This window comes from Lutra lutra, chromosome 6 (assembly GCF_902655055.1).
Source record: "Lutra lutra chromosome 6, mLutLut1.2, whole genome shotgun sequence".
Lineage (NCBI taxonomy): Eukaryota > Metazoa > Chordata > Mammalia > Carnivora > Mustelidae > Lutra > Lutra lutra.
The window spans coordinates 81,270,111-81,286,624 of NC_062283.1; the positions used below are offsets into that span (position 1 = coordinate 81,270,111).

The 16,514-nt window shown below is 35.9% G+C and overlaps 1 protein-coding gene across 1 annotated transcript in view; it reads left to right on the forward strand.

Annotated features, from left to right (window-relative positions):
* Positions 1–16,514, forward strand: part of LAMA2 (laminin subunit alpha 2) — a 672,905-nt gene that overhangs the window by 387,458 nt on the left and 268,933 nt on the right. The window contains 3 exon segments of the mRNA XM_047732179.1: positions 1,833–1,946; positions 6,139–6,266; positions 16,066–16,152. Coding sequence (XP_047588135.1) covers positions 1,833–1,946; positions 6,139–6,266; positions 16,066–16,152 — 329 coding nt within the window.

Below are 16,514 nucleotides of genomic sequence, written 5' to 3' on the forward strand. Positions count from 1 at the left end.
TTTTTATTACTTATACTAAAAAGAAAAACAGGTAGGTAACTGGAAGTTATGGGATATTAAGGAAATAATTTCATTACATTAGGGAAGTAATTTTGTCACTCTAGTTAGTTAATTTTTAATGGGGATACTGGATCATATTTTTGAGCTGATAGTAGTGATCTGGTAGAAAAGAAAGCTGCTATTGATGCAGCCCAGAGAGAGAGAATACTGGAAAGGCAACAGATAATGGAATGCAGATTACAAGTATAGTAATACTCCTTTGAGAGGAGTAAGAATCTCACATGTCCCACCCCATTGTTCTAGAGGGGAATATGGCAAATGGAGATACAAATGGAGATATTGCTGATGCTTTTGGACTCAATGAGGATGTGATATGAGTAGTACATTTGCAGAGTATACAGAAAGCTTACGAATGACAATTCAATGAATATTTGTCCTAAAACAGTTAATCAGTTATCTCCCTGTTATCAACACCCTTAATTTCTACCCTTTCTGGGTCTGCTGCTTCACCAGTTTTTAGAAATACATATTACAGAAGGATATTTCTCCTACAACGAAGCTAGGGTGACAAAAACTTTAATGAGGAGAAATTATAAGAAAGGGATAGAAAATCGATACCTTTTTTGTACTGACCAAATTGAGAGGAAAGTCATTTTTGCTTCCCTTTCAGATGTGAAGTATCAGCAGACCCTTTTTTTATGTGTTTGTTATTGATGTTCAAATTTAAGAGTCTTCATACCCTGAGGCAGAAAGAACATTTCCAACAGTACACAACACAATTTTCTATACTTTATTACTTTAGTGGTTTTTCTCGTTTCCATTTTCAACTGGAAAAAAAAGGGGGGGGTCTGTTCATGATATATTACGTTATGGTTAACCATCCCGTAATATAATAAATAACCCACAAAATGCAGTTCTAACTTGAGGGAGACCACAAGCTTCTAGAGGGTAGTTGTGTTTGCCCTCCCCCCCCATTTTGCATCCTGTACAGTTCATATCAACCCCCATGGAAGGGAAACTTCATCAAGGTTGATGGTGGACCTAGAGTTGGCACTGATACCAAGTTCTAAGACCCAAATATTTCTTTGAATCAGAATTCCATTTTTGTATGATACAGTATTCCACACTTTAAAAAGGGAATGATGAGTATAACTAGAGTTCTGGTAGAATAATGCAATAAAATATCAAGGGAATATGTGGTAAATAAATCCTGAATTATTTAATGTCATTTGGAGAAAACGTACTAGGATGTGGGGAATTGAGAAGGAAAGAGGTGAATTCTTCATGTGTAGAAGTCAGCTGTGTATGTGATCAAATGTCGGGCGGGGGGCACTACCTTTTTTCCAAATGATTGCCAGGTGACCAAGTTCAGGGCAGTTCTATGTGGGTAAAGGAACACATTCCAGGAAAATCAACATTGATTGGGATGACATTAGGTGCTCTCTTCGGCTGAGGTTCTCTGAAAGTCCTTTCCTGTCTGCTGCCTTTTTTCAGTAATTTTTCTCCTATTTTCCTAACTGTGCTTTTTACTTTGAGACTGTCACACTTCAATTCTTTATATCTCTTCTTTATTTTACTATTTCAGAAAAGATACCAAGTTAATGCTTCCTCTAATCTCATACCTGCCAGTAACACTAAGGTCAGTAAAAAGTCCCAAATGTCAGATCTAGCTCTGTAACAATGTTTCAGTAATTGCAACACTTTGGTGAACATGTTTGCTGAGTGTGATACATATATATATATATATATATATATATATATAATCTAAAAAGGACAAAAAGAAAAATTAAAGAAAAAAATCCCTAAGACTTGGAACCTTACCCTTCTTCCAGTCTTGTTGGCCTCAGCACAGACGAGTGAATGGAACTATTTTTGGTGGCATCTGTGAACCATGTCAGTGCTTCGGTCATGCCGAATCCTGTGATGACATCACCGGGGAATGCCTGGTAAGTGCTTTCTCCTCTGAGTATGCTGACTGGCAAGGCTAAAATCAGCTTAGTAGGCCCCGCAATTCAACTGTTACCTGTGGACAAACTCTTGAGTTAAGAAGTGACTCAACAGGGGTCTTTATATTGAACTGAGTTGACAGCTGACGATGCTCTTTCATATGTGGTCTCCCGGACTAAAGAGTATTAGGAAATGTTTATCCATAATAGTCTAAGAATTGAATTAGAATTAGATATATTAAAATAAAATATAACGGACTGGGATACCTATCTACCATGAAGATATATGGCTTCAATCCCTTCCATAAATCGATCAAAGATAGTTTCTATTTCTGTAACAGGAAATGATTGGTATCCCCATATCAAAATATAAAATATAATCTTTATAATAGACATAATTCAGTTTTTTCCACAGTGAAAAAAAATGAGGGTATGCTGTGTGTTTTTTTATTTTAAAATTTCAACAATTAAGTAAAGACAAAGTATCATATATAGATTAAGAAATAATAAATATATGTGGTACATAGTCACCAGAGCCGCTTGTCCTTGCTACAATTAAGTCTAAACTTTTCCGCAGAAGAAAATCTCTGCAAAGGCCAGCACTTCCCATCCTGCTAAGAAACCTCTAGATTGGAGAATGTACGTTACATAGACCATTCTGGCAAACTCAAGGGCATGTTCGTTTCATAATGTCTGACATGGCATGAAGCTTGAAGTGACACTTCTCATTTCATCAGTCTTGTAGAAACACAATTTGAAACAGTGCCAATTTAGGAGGATATAATATTCTCATTTCCCTGTAGAATTTAAGGCAGACTCTGTTATCTCTATTTCTTAATATATTCTCTTCCTCTTGCCCAGTTTTACCCCCTTTCTCGTCCACTTAAAAGCTTCTGGGAAAAACCCCAAATGAAAATTCAGGGCTTTTGTTTCGATGCAATTTAGCATTTAGGTTTATTGATGCTCTTTCTGTTTTCTCTCTACAAGATTTTGTTTAATTGCATTGCAGTAGAAAGCATGGTAGCCTTAATTTGTGGATTAGTAGATTTTCCTACTAGAAAAATAGAGAGACTAAGCAATTTTCATTTTAATTATACCACACGTCTTTTAAAATGTACCTTGGGAAAAATGTTGAGTTACCTTTAAATGCTTTGCTAACATGCTTTAGGTACTATTCAGCCCAAAGCTGATTTGGATTTGCTTTATTTAAATCTAAAAAGATAAACAGATCACAATACCAGACTTATTTATAATGTTTCCAATAGTCCTATTTCATGTTGAGTTGATGAAGAGTAAATCAGATCATGCTGTTGGTCCATTTGGTTATGTGATATTTCTGAGAATGGAAGCCCTTTTTTTAGAATAAAATAGTTTCATTCAGCATAATTTGGGGAGGAATAAAGGAGGGAGCAACAATTATCTGAGATCTTTTGTTGAAACCTTGTTTATTGACTCCATTTCATGGAGAAAAAAAATAGGAGGCCACCTTCAAATAACAGAAGGAATCCTAGGGAAACAATAGAGATCTTGCAATAGAAGTAGAATCTGGTGTTTTCTCGGTTTTCCATTATGGCTGGTTAATATGTGATCATGTAAGAAGATACTTCTGGAGAATTTCAAATGCCTTTTATCTGAAATTATGTTGATAATGAAGTAAGTGCTAATACTCCATTTTGAGCATATTGTTTCTAATATGATCCGCAGGAAAAAATACTTGTTGCACATTAAAGACATTTTTAATGTTTACTTAACATGCATTTTATCTCCTTTTTTATTATGTATTTTTCCCCTAGCATTAAACAGAGAATTAATGAAATTTACAGATAAACTGCTTTTCAGTTGGCTTGGTCTGAAATATAATTAGAAATGAACTGAAATTCTTCTTTTGATATCAGATCAAGATCTAGACCTCTATTATAGTGTGGACCTATATCAAAAGGTCATTTTAACTCAAAGTACATTTGAAGTGACCCAGGAAACTTTCAAAGCCACATGGGAAGATTGTATACTTGCCCCTTCTCATTGTTATTGTCATAAGTGCTGTGAATGGACATTTGGAAAGCATTTTATATCAGGACACCTGTGAAAATATCCAGCCCATCAGAGAATACTTCTCATCTTTTTTCAGTTCCGATTTCCACTATACTGTTGTCTAATGCTGTTTCATAGGCTCACTTGCAAAAACACTCAAGTGTGAAGACTAATTTTATGATGTCCTCTAGAAGAAATAGGACATCAGTAAATATAAGCAACTTGTAGATGTTCTTTTTCTTTTAGATCAGTAGTTAAAGAAAAGGAGGCTGTCTGCGTTATGCAAGATTTTCAGCGGAATTTCAGAAATACCCCTTGAAACATGGTTAAGACAATCAGTTTCATGATCTTGTTTTTTAAAACCCCTAAGTCTTCGAAAGTTATAATTTGATCATGACAATATGCAAAGAATATTGCAAAAAATACACATTTTTTTTTTTAGTAATAGCCAACCTTAGTTAAGCTTGAAGACTGAAAGGAATTAATACAAAGATGAAGTCAAAGAGGAGAAAGCCTTTCTTCACATTAGTCCATGTTCTGTACACTCCATCTGAATACGTGCTATTTAGAAGTTAGCCTCTGCTCTCTTTGAAAAAAGGCTTGCTATATGTATTTGAGAGAGAAATTAAAGTACCTTAAAGAAAAACCTATTTTCAAGTATCACCAGATACTAAAGAAATATCTATTCACTTGTAGTTGATGAAATTGTCATGGGATTTCAGAGCTTGAAAACTTCATAAATCATAGGATTTAACTCCCTCATTTTACAGAATGTGAGAGATTCAGAGCGCTAAATGATTGGATTTTGATTTAATATCTTCTACTCAATAAAGAAGTTGTCCCTCTCCCCAAGGAATTTAACAAGCTCCATTTAAAACCATGTGTTTATTTGTGTGTTTTTATTATCCATTAATTAAATGTAATTAAAGTGAACTTCTTTAAAAAATACACTGATGTAATAATATTTCAGACCTTTCATTAAATAGGCTGGTCTTTCCAGTGGTCATTCAGATTGATAAATAATTTGCTTTATCCTTAAAGGGAATTTACATTTTCAGTATTTCTTTTGCATATTTAATTAATGAACATAAAGATAAAGATTTTGTACCCCTAAGCTCTGATGAACTCTTTTTAGCATGAGAAAAATATTTTAATTTTATATGGTTATAAAAATAAAAATGTATTTCAGTCATAATAAATCCATATTGGACAATTTTTAAAAGCAATTAGATACATTTTATTGTACCACTGGAGGGAAACAAGTTAGGTTTACATGGTGCCAAAACATAAAAATTTATCAAATTGTGCTATTGAAAGCTTTATAGACAATTCCAGTGTTGGGTTAACTGGATTGTTCACCCTTATACCAGCCTTTTGTGAACACAGCCTGAGTTAATAAGTATACTTTAACTAATATGAAGAAATCTAGATATAAATTATTGTAATTTGATTTTTTTTCGAAAGGACATTGGACCCAAAATTACTACTTTGTAGAAAAATGCCATTTCACTTAAAAAAAAGAAAAAGTTTTGGAGAAATCATGCGCCTTGTGGTTTCATTACATATTGATGTGTTTAAAAATCTTTCAGTATTCTCATTGTTTAATTAGGAGCCAAGCAGACCCCTCACAGATGTAATATGTTAGTGTATTGTCTAAATCATCAGAGCCCACTGAGGTCCAAATTAATCCCTGAGGATCATTGTCCCAGAGGATTTGTACGAGTAGCCACTATTCTCATTAAATCTACAGTTTTAAACTGAACAATTGACTTTTACCTAGAATCAGCTACAAATATAATATATATTATTAGGACTCTCTAACTATGCACTTTTACACACATATGCACAATTACATGTATTTCCTATGAAAAAAATTAAAAACTAACAGAAAAAGGAAATAAGATTTGTATAATGAAAAAAAATTATGAGGAACTTAAGTTGTTTTTTGTTAAGTATGCATATGCTGAAACTGACGTGCAGTTTATAAGCTACATATTAGATTAATTTTCAATGCTATTTCCCAGCTGCAAAATTGACTATTTAATGTGGAAAATTATTCTTCCTAACAGGGAATAGACTAATAACTCTGTAGATCTATTTTTGGTAATATGTTGATGCTTGAGACCGAAATAATAATCTTTGATGTGCATTTCTTCCTCAGAACTGTAAGAATCACACAGGTGGCCCATACTGCAATAAATGTCTCCCTGGTTACTATGGTGATCCTAGTAAAGGAACCTCCGAAGACTGTCAGCCCTGTGCCTGTCCACTCAATATTCCATCCAATAAGTGAGTAACCAGCTTACCTCTCTAATGATTTGGGCATCCAGTTCTGCAAGTGCATTTTTGATATAGAATGTTTCTTTCTCTCGTCACACATAAATAAATAATAAATATATGCATGAATTTCTCTGGAAGGTAATATGAGTTTTTCTAAATATAAAATATTTAAAGTTACTGCTAGTTATTCTGCAGAATTTTTAATATTTTAGTTCTGGTTCTGGTGATTTAATATCTAAGCGACAGAACTCAGATAGAATTTCTAAAACAACTATAAAGGACAGACCTATTTTATACAAACGTATGTACATGCCTACATGTACACACATACACACACATACACATATCTTCACACAGTAATAAAAAGACCACTAGTACTGGGTAGCTGGCTGACTCAGTGGTAGAAGAATGTGACTCTTGATCTTGGGGTTATGAGTTTGAGCCCCACAATGGGTGTAGAGTTTACTTAAGTAATTTTGGGGGCTCTTGGTTGGCTCAATTGGTTAAGCATCTGCCTTCCGCTCAGGTCGTGATCCCAGGGTCCTGGTACTGAGCCCTGCATTGGCTCCCTGCTCTGTGGAGAGCCTGCTTCTCCCTCTCCCTCTACATGCTGCTCCCCCTGTTTGTGCTCTCTCTGTGTCAAATAAATAAATAAAATCTTTAAGGCAAATACATAAATAAATGAGTAATTTTTAAAAATCACTAATACATTTACTGCTCATCTGGGTCCCAGTCTCACACTATTTATTTATGAATTACAGGCAAGTCATAAACTTCTAGAAAAAGTAAAAGAGATCAATCTAGGTAACCTTTCAACACCCATCCTACTCCGCTAACCTTTCAACACCTATCCTATTCCTTTGTTATCACATGGTTTATCACATTATTTATCACATTATCATATGCTGTCATACAGATATGATATATATGTATGACATATATATATCAGTTTATCTCACTAAGATAATTATAGTGGTAATGACTATATTTGAATTATATGAATATCAAAATATGGGTGATATAGGTACCTTATTTTGCATAAACTAAACCTTTAAAATGTTAATGAAACTTCGTACAATTGTTCCAGTCATCTAGTTTTTATTCTTTATTTTTAAAAAAATTTCTAACTATTCACCTAGAACAATAATTTTGGAATCTTGGAGAAGACTTTTAAGAGTGTATATTTTGTCTGCCTCTTCCCCTTACCTCTTAGGGGAATACTCTCTTCCAGCTGCTCTAATTCACATTCCCTCGGAGTGACCACCCTTAAACCACTACCTAAGTAAAACCCTGCCTCATAAATGTTATTATTTTAATGGGGCATAATATGTTGAACAAAAACCAGCCTTTCTGAACTAGTAAAAAAAATTGTAAATAATGATAATTTTAGGAGAAAGGGATCTTTTTGGAGACTCTTCTTAAGGATGAACTTAGTGCTTCCTCCCCCTTCGGCTCAGGTCATGATCCCCTCAGGCTTTCTGCTCAGCAGGAGTCTGCTTCGCCCTCCCACCCTGAGCCTCCCCCTAGTCATGCTCTCTTGCATGCACATACTCTTCTTTCTCTCTCTCTCTCTCTAATAAATAAATTTTTAATATCTTTAAAAAATAGGTAAACTTAGTGCTTAATAATGTCTATATTATATTAGGCACTTTCCAGCTATTTCTAAATTTTGTGATAATGCTTGAAGAACTTAAATTTTTAGTGATTTTTAAAATTAAATCTATCAGCTACAGTCTTTTAATGTAAAGGGGTTATCAAGTTAGTTATATTCTGAATGAGGTCTTACCCAAGACACTGCCAGTGAAAATGGTCTTTTTTTATAGTCAATGAGTACCCTAAGCTAAAGACAGAATTATTCTGTCCCTAAGTTTAAAAGTCCTCATGGAAATTATGGTTCCTAGTTTTCATCCCATTTGAAATCCTTATCGTCCTCTCCAACAAATCTGCTCCTTCAGAAGGAAAAAAAGAACTAACATTGAATAAAAGAAAATATTAATAATATAAATAATAATAATATAATAATAATATTTTATAAAACAGACTACTAGAGATGCCTGGGTGGCTCAGTTGATTAAGCATCCATCTTCCACTCAGGTCATGATCTCAGGGTCCTGGGATTGAGCGCCATATGGGGCTCCTTGCTCAGCGGGGAGTCTGCTTCTTTCTCCCTCTATCCTTCCCTCTGCTCATGTTTGCTCTCTCTGTCTCTGTCTCTCTCAAATAAATGAATAAAATCCTTAAAAATAAAATAAAACAGGCTGCTATATTCTAGATATAGCAGCATACAGTCCAATAAGGTGAATATTACCCCCATTGAACAGATTAAGAAAAATTCTCCAAGTGGAAAAATAGCATTATGGAACCAATTTTGGAGCTAGAATTCCTTGATACAAATTTTGAGTTCTATACTTTCTGGCTGTGTGACTCCAAAAAAGCTACTTAAACTCTTTGCATCTCAGTTCTTTCAACATTAGTTGTGATAATAGGACCTTCTTATAGGGTTGTTGTGAGAATTATGTAAATTAAAATTCACCAAGCACTTGAAACAATGATTGGACATGATGAGTCCAATCCAAGGACTGATTATTATTAATTTTCTCAGAGTCCTAATATTAAAGTATCAGAGTTGGAATTTTAAGTTTCAAGTCAATGTGTTTTCCAGTCCTCTGCAGTCTACATTGAGAACTTCCTTGAAGAGCACACTGAATTTTAAGTGATACCAATAAAAGAAATTAAATGGAAAATTGGGTCAATATATGTTAGTGATCAAAATATTTCCAGAGTTTAGGGCATGAGCCTGGATGGACACAAAACTGAAGATCCTTTGGCAACAAAAGGTGTCAGAAAAAGAAGCTAATAGGAAATATACTGGAAAATAACAAATAAGGAGAACAAATTGAATTTCTTCATAATCTATGGTTAGTCAGTCCAGTGTTGGCCATAATATAGCACAACTCTTGCTTGCTGGTGTACTTGAGAAGGGTTAGGCCACAGAATGGAGAACCTGCTCATTCACTGTGGCTGAGAGAATTCTCCAGAACCATCCAGTATACTCAAAACTCAGTGTTCAACACTCACTTTCACTGAGGAAAACAGAAGGACTGCATCTGGCCTCTCACTTCTTTTGCACTCCTTCCTTCTCAGGCAAAATGTCACAGTCACCAGCTGAGCTATCAATCCAGCAGAGCTGCCATTGATTGTACAGTGTCAATCCTAGAGTAATACATTTGGAGAATTATGTAATTGATAGGATATGTAGATCTAATGGACTTATCCTCAAGTCTGACCAACATTACTATAAATGCAGAGGGACCATTAGAGAACTTTGCTTGGGTAATTGTAGGCATTCATGGCCCATCCTTCTCTGTTTGCTGTGCTTCTACTTTAATTTTAATAATGGGTTCTAATTGTGTTCCTGAAAGGAAAGAGGAAGTCCACATCACCATCCAGCAGCAACAAAGGGATTGGGTCCTAGTTCCAAGAATGGTATTTCCTCAAGTATATATATTCCAATTTTGTATAATTATGTAGATCTTGATTTAAAAAAAATAGACAACTCCATAACATCTGTGACACCAAGTATTTAAAGATCCTGCAATTTTTGAGATGTCTCACTTCTATTAAATAATTATTAAATAATAATTTTATCTTTAGAATGGAAAATAGAGTAGCAACCAATTTTAAATTCCAGCTTTAAATATAGCTTTTTTTTTTTCAGGTAGAAAGAGGAGACAGTGATAATCCACTTAGTTTAAAAATGCTAGTTTTGGGTTTAAAGTTATAAAGACTTTTAAATTTAAAACAACATGAAACAATAAGATTGTTTAGCTGTGCAATTGTGATTAGAAAAATCTTCCGTAATCTAATGACCTGAAAAGCTTTATTTTGAAATCACTAAATAATGAGACAGGGAAACTCTCCATTAAAAAAAATTTTTTTCAAAAAGTCATTACTATTATAATCTGAGTTGAAAACTCTTGAGGAATAAATTGAATATTCACAAGTAATCCAGAAGATGGGATTCAAATTTCCACAGGTTATTAAAAAAAAAATCAGCTAAAGATTGCTGCAACCTTCATCTAGAAATATAAGGCTTAGTGATATTTTTGCTTTGGTGATTTATCTATTTAATCCCTGATCATAAATCTTATAGATCACAAGCATTTTGGCTCCAAATTTCTTAGATAATATTGCTAAATAAATCAAATATGTAGGGAGATAAAGATAAATTGGTATAATTATTATGATATATGAATACAGACAAGCATATAATATTTAAATTATACATATATATCAACTGCATCAACTATTCACAGTGTCCACTGTTTGCTTAGGCCTCTCATCTAGGTGATGTATATATTTTAGTTATAGATTGTAACTAGGTAGTGAAATTTATCTCTAGAGAAGCAAATAAATATGCAAATATTTCAAATGTTTTATACTCATTAATTTCCAGTATCGCATAACTTATAAATTAAATATAATATGAAAGAGACACGTGGATGTCCGCCCTTGACACTTAGAATGTGTTTGAGTAGATAATATCACTGAAATCATTTGTATAATAAAATTCAAGATATTCTTTCCACAAGACTGGACAGAGGGTAGGCCCTCAATAGTGGCCATTTACTAATACCGTTTTGAATACCACTTCTTTGTGTGCATCAGGAATGCTAGAATTTCAATTTTTAAGAGAATGGAACACTCCTACAACTGACTTCGAATTACAGCTGTTGTAATTAGTACTTTTTAAAAAAAGATGTTTATTTATTTATTTAACAGAGAGAGGCACAGCAAGAGAGGGAACAAAGCAGGGGGAGTGGGAGAAGGACAAGCAGCCCCCCCCCCCGCTCCCTTCCCCCCACTGTGCAGGGAGCCCCAGGGACGGCTAGATCCCAGGGTCCTGGGATCCTGACCTGAGCAGAAGGCAGACGCTTAACTACTGAGCCACCCAGGTGCCCCATGTAATTAGTACTCTTAGTAGAGAAATAAGACTGTTCCAAGACAGAAGGTAAATTTAAGAAAATATTCAGCAACATTCTTTAGAAATCGTTGGGTATGTTAGATGTTTCAGAGCACTTTTGTACACATTGTTTTATGTCACCATGAGTAATTATGATGTATTTTACCAGTCCATCGTACGAGAAGGGAGAGCTAAACTCCAGAGAAATTAAATGCCTTGATCATGATCAAGCATTTTGTGGCAGAACCAATATTAGAACCCATATATTCTGATTCACCTCTCCGTGCTTCTTCCAAGGGGGCTATAGAAATAAAAACAATTACAGAGACATTGAAGAGAAGCAAGAAAACAAAAGAAAAGAAAATTAACACAACTTCATGTTAGACACACTGCAAATATTCATCATAGGAAACGATCCCAGGGTTTGGCAACAGTTATGCTAACACAAATGTAAGGGATTAGGCATGATGAGATAATGCAGGTTTAATTAACAAGTAATGAAATACCTTAAAATGGAAACAAATCAACATATTTTGCCAAAAACAATCTAAAGTGTTATTAAATGGCAGCTACAGTTTATTGTGGCACTTTGTGACGTGCTTGCTTTCATACTTGATCAGTGTGAAAGGCTTTACTAGGTTGATCATATTCTTTCGTTTTGCCAAATGAGAAACTCAAGTTCAGAGGACAAAGAGCATCCAAAGACATAGAAAATAATATAGTTCTAATGACAAAATTCAGGGGTGGACATTAAATCAGATTTCATATCATCTGATTATGATATATGAATACAGAATAAAATTATTAAATTAAAGGTAATTAAAGAAATACATGTGTTTGCTCAACGGTTCTCCTGAGAATAAAGACAGAGATCATTGACCTGAAAGAAGAAAACCTTACAGAGACACTTCAGAATTTCATGGGGTCCAAACCACAGTCACCAAGTAAAGGAGTTTTCCCTTCGTTTTTCTCCCTTCCCTCTCTGTCCTCTGCTCCTTGGGCAGCTATGACTGGTCATTCTCGCTGCCCTTCCTGCACCTTCCCTCTCAGACACACAGCATCTTCTTCCTTCTGGGTTCTCTTTCCCTGACCCTAATGTTCCAGGTTGCAGTTGGTTAGCAGGAGTCCTGCTCCCCTATTGTATACACAAACGTGGAACACGCCCTGATTTTATGACCCTGATTTTCTAGTGCTGGAAATTCCATGCTGGTGGCGAAAGGGGTGGTTATTTCATATCATATCACAGTCCCAAGAGGCGGTGCACTTCCCTCTTGTATTAGCTGTGAGAAAGCTCAAAGCCATATGCTGACTGCCACTTCCAAAAGAAAATACCTTATAATATGTATGCATTTTGTGCTTTAAATATACCCTTGATTTTATCTAATTTTTTTTTATTTTTTTTTAAAGATTTTATTTATTTATTTGACAGAGAGAAATCACAAGTAGGCAGAGAGGCAGGCAGAGAGAGAGGAGGAAGCAGGCTCCCCGCTGAGCATAAAGCCCGATGTGGGGCTTGAACCCAGGACCTGGGATCATGACCTGAGCCGAAGGCAGCGGCTTAACCCACTGAGCCACCCAGGCACCCCAATTTTATCTAATTTTTAAGTGTTTTTTCTCTTGAGCCTTAAAATACCATTTTATCTTAATGTACATATTTTGACAGGTAGAATTAAATTCTTTTTGGAACAAGGCCAGTTGTATTTTTATGTATATATCCACATGTGTTAGCACAAACACCTGTATTTGCATATATATTCATATATATATATATATATATACACACACACACACACACATAAACATACACAGATTACATACTTATAAATGGATCATTATAAATCTAAGAATCTATGTTCAGCCATTAAAAAGAACTATTTCCATGTGCAGATCCTTAATAGGTAGTCGACCAGTAGCTTCTCATCTTCCTCCTATTTGTGGAAAATGCCTGCTGTTCTTAGATCCCATGTGTCTTCTGTGGCATGAAGTGGATAATTCAGGAAGCAAAACACAGTCTCTCTTCTGATGGAGAGCTAGCCAACTAGAGTTAAGTGACATAATCTTGGAATCATTGGAAGTCAACAATGATCTTACAGTTCCCTCTTTCTGTCACAGAATAGTTAGCTTCATATTTTGGCCAAAATCAGTGTCAAGTTGCTTGCTACATTTGCCAAAATAAATTCTGCAGACATTTTCTGTTGTACATGTTTAATTCCCATTCTCTTTTTATTTTTGTTGTTGAATGCCCTCTTCCCTATAGTAGTAACTGTAATTATAGCGGCAAGGGAGTAGACCTTCAGTTTATGTTGTTTAAATAATATTGAATCACAAATACATAATTTATGAGGATGTTTTATTTAGATGCATCATGTCAAGTGATGTATTACCAAAAGTTTAAACTTATTTAATTCTTACCAGTAGAATGAATGCTGGCTGGTTACAGGGAAAGGAGAATGTCAAATTAGAAATGAGAAGTCCTAGATTCCACACTAAAGGCTCCTGAAATTAGCTGTGACCTTGGGCAAGACAAATGATGCCCGCCCCAACCTGCTTATAAGATTTTTGTGCAAATGTGATAAAATTATTTGTGAAAGTCCTCTGAAAATGTAGAGAGCTAGTCAAATCCAGTATATTGTTATTCCTTATTTTTTTCCTGAGAAATTACTGATTTTTGTCAGTAAGTGCATTTTACTTTACTTCTGTTGGTTTTAACTGACACATGAGTATATTTAAGAATTTGAAATCTATTTTATAGTTTTAAAGTGTCAGAAACTCTGTCAAGCACTTTTGACATGACTTATGGTAAACTGATTTAGGATTTTAAAAAATAATTTGTATGGTTTTCTTTCAATCACTGGAGTCCCATATGAGTGAGAGACCCGGGGCTTTTAGTTAGAGTCATTTTGTCCCTAGACAATGAGACAGTTATAGAATGCCAATTTTAAAATAAGACATACATGTATTCCAGAGATTTGTCAAAATCCAGTCTCCTCTTTTATGCCTGGAAACAATAGCAAATCACGAGGTGAAGAGGGAAAAAAAAAATCTATTTCCATTTTGACATGGGCCTTGTTTTCTCCTATCCAGTCATTCACCTGCCAAGAAAATCACTCCTGGGGAGGTCCTTTTGGGGGCAGGTACCAGGCTGCTCTCCAAAAGATGGCCCTCCTTTCCCTGAGCACAGTCTGGTTGACTTGGTTCTGCTGCTCGTGGCAGCCTCCCCAACCCCTTAACATGGCATTCTTTTATCCGGGTGATATTTGTAATTCAAGGTAGCCCAACCCAGGCTTCCCCCCAGCATTACCTCAACAGATTCATTTTGACTTTTCCACTAAGTTGAAATGTTTTTTTTTTTTTTTAATTTATTTGACAGAGAGAGATTACAAGTAGACGGAGAGGCAGGCAGAGAGAGAGAGAGAGGGAAGCAGGCTCCCTGCTGAGCAGAGAGCCCGATGTGGGACTCGATCCCAGGACCCTGAGATCATGACCTGAGCCGAAGGCAGTGGCTTAACCCACTGAGCCACCCAGGCGCCCCTAAGTTGAAATGTTTTAAATGATAGAAGTCCTTGGTTCTAATAGCTTGCTACTATCAAAAAAAAAATTATTATTAAATCTTTGCAGGACTGCTCTGAATTAAGCCAGAGGAGTAATATTCAGAAATGGTACCTGTGATCTGACCTGCACAAAAGTCAAGGAAGTATTCCAAAGGGATTCGAGTGTCAGGAGCAGAACAAGATCAGGATTTGTAGCGTTTAATTTGTTGTTCTCTCATTAACATTCATTTAGCATCAAGCAAGCCTCTATCGAATTGTCCTGTCATATATAAAACAGAAAAGTAAGTCTATTTAGGGAAAACATAATGGGAGAGAGATTAATGGGGGGCATTTTATATTAAAATGGTAGAGCAGCAGAACTCACAGAATTCAGAAGGGTTGATGGCCTTTCAGAGAGCAAGCATGTCAGTCTTGGGGTAGGAGTTCATGTGTGAAGGGTGCTTCTCACAAGGCAAAGAAATATGTCTAGGCTCGCACATGTTTTTGAAGGCTGGCATGTAATTCTGTAATCACTCTGCTGGATCCTAATTTGGTCTTCAGATCCATTACTTCAGACCCAAACTGGAAATACTTACAAAGAGAGTGATCAACTTCGGAACACCAGAAGATGTGTGATGGCAAGGTTTTGGGGGATGGCTTAGTTGATTGTATTTTTAAGCAGAATCTGCATACTTTGTCTCTTCTGAAAACTTTTTGAAGGATTTCACTTGCCTAAATAGCATCCCCGTGGGTCCACATGGGCAGCCTCTTATGCATATGCACGCATGCTTGCACACGTACCCACACACCCACACACACCTCCACACACACAGTACCAGGACTGAAAGTAGGAGCCCCATCACAACCACCACTACCACCACTACTTCCAAGATCGCATACTGAGTTTTTCAAAATCTCTAACAGATTTTTCAGAGCTGCTTCAAATTCAGAAGGATTTTGGCTAGAAAGAAATTGTATGATGCCGTGTCTTGCCAGGCCTGGGCAATCCGTACAAAGCAACTCTATAGTGCCACTTGTTCCTGATGATCACAGACCCAGAACAGTCAAAAGTCAGTTAATAACATGCCACGAGGCTCCTGCTCTCCACTGGGCTATATTCCTGTCTGCAGAAATAGCAATGTCATTTCATCCTCGGTTGGCCAGGCCCTCATCTCCATCTGTGAGACAAGAATGACCAGCCTGTGTACCCTTTGTCACAGCAGACCTGGAGACACAGAGATGAAAATATGCTGCTAATGACTTTGTGTATATGCTTCTTCCTTGTCTCTGTTGTTCCTCAAAAATATCAACACAGCTTTAGCCCAACGTGCCATTTAGACCGAAGTCTCGGAGTGATCTGTGATGCTTGCCCTGTCGGGTACTCAGGACCACGCTGTGAGAGGTAAGCATGGACTGCACCGTCTTTCACGAGGATTTCTACCTTGGGAGGTATAAAACCACAGGCATTATCATCCTTCGCACCATTTCAGAAATGCCGCCACACTCGGCGAGGTGAAATAAAGTTTCTCACTGTATTTGTCAAACACATGCATTTTATTTTTATAGTTTATTTATTCTCTAGAAATTGCTCTATAAATCTCCATTCACTCAGAGAGTGTTTGATGAATGTTTTAATCTTAAAGGTTAAGCATTAACCTACAATCTTTCTAGAAAGTACTGCTCAAGTGGAAAGTCATGCACTTTAAGATTTATCTCACTGTCCATGTTGGCACCATTTATTTTTCATAATTAGTTTTTTGTTCT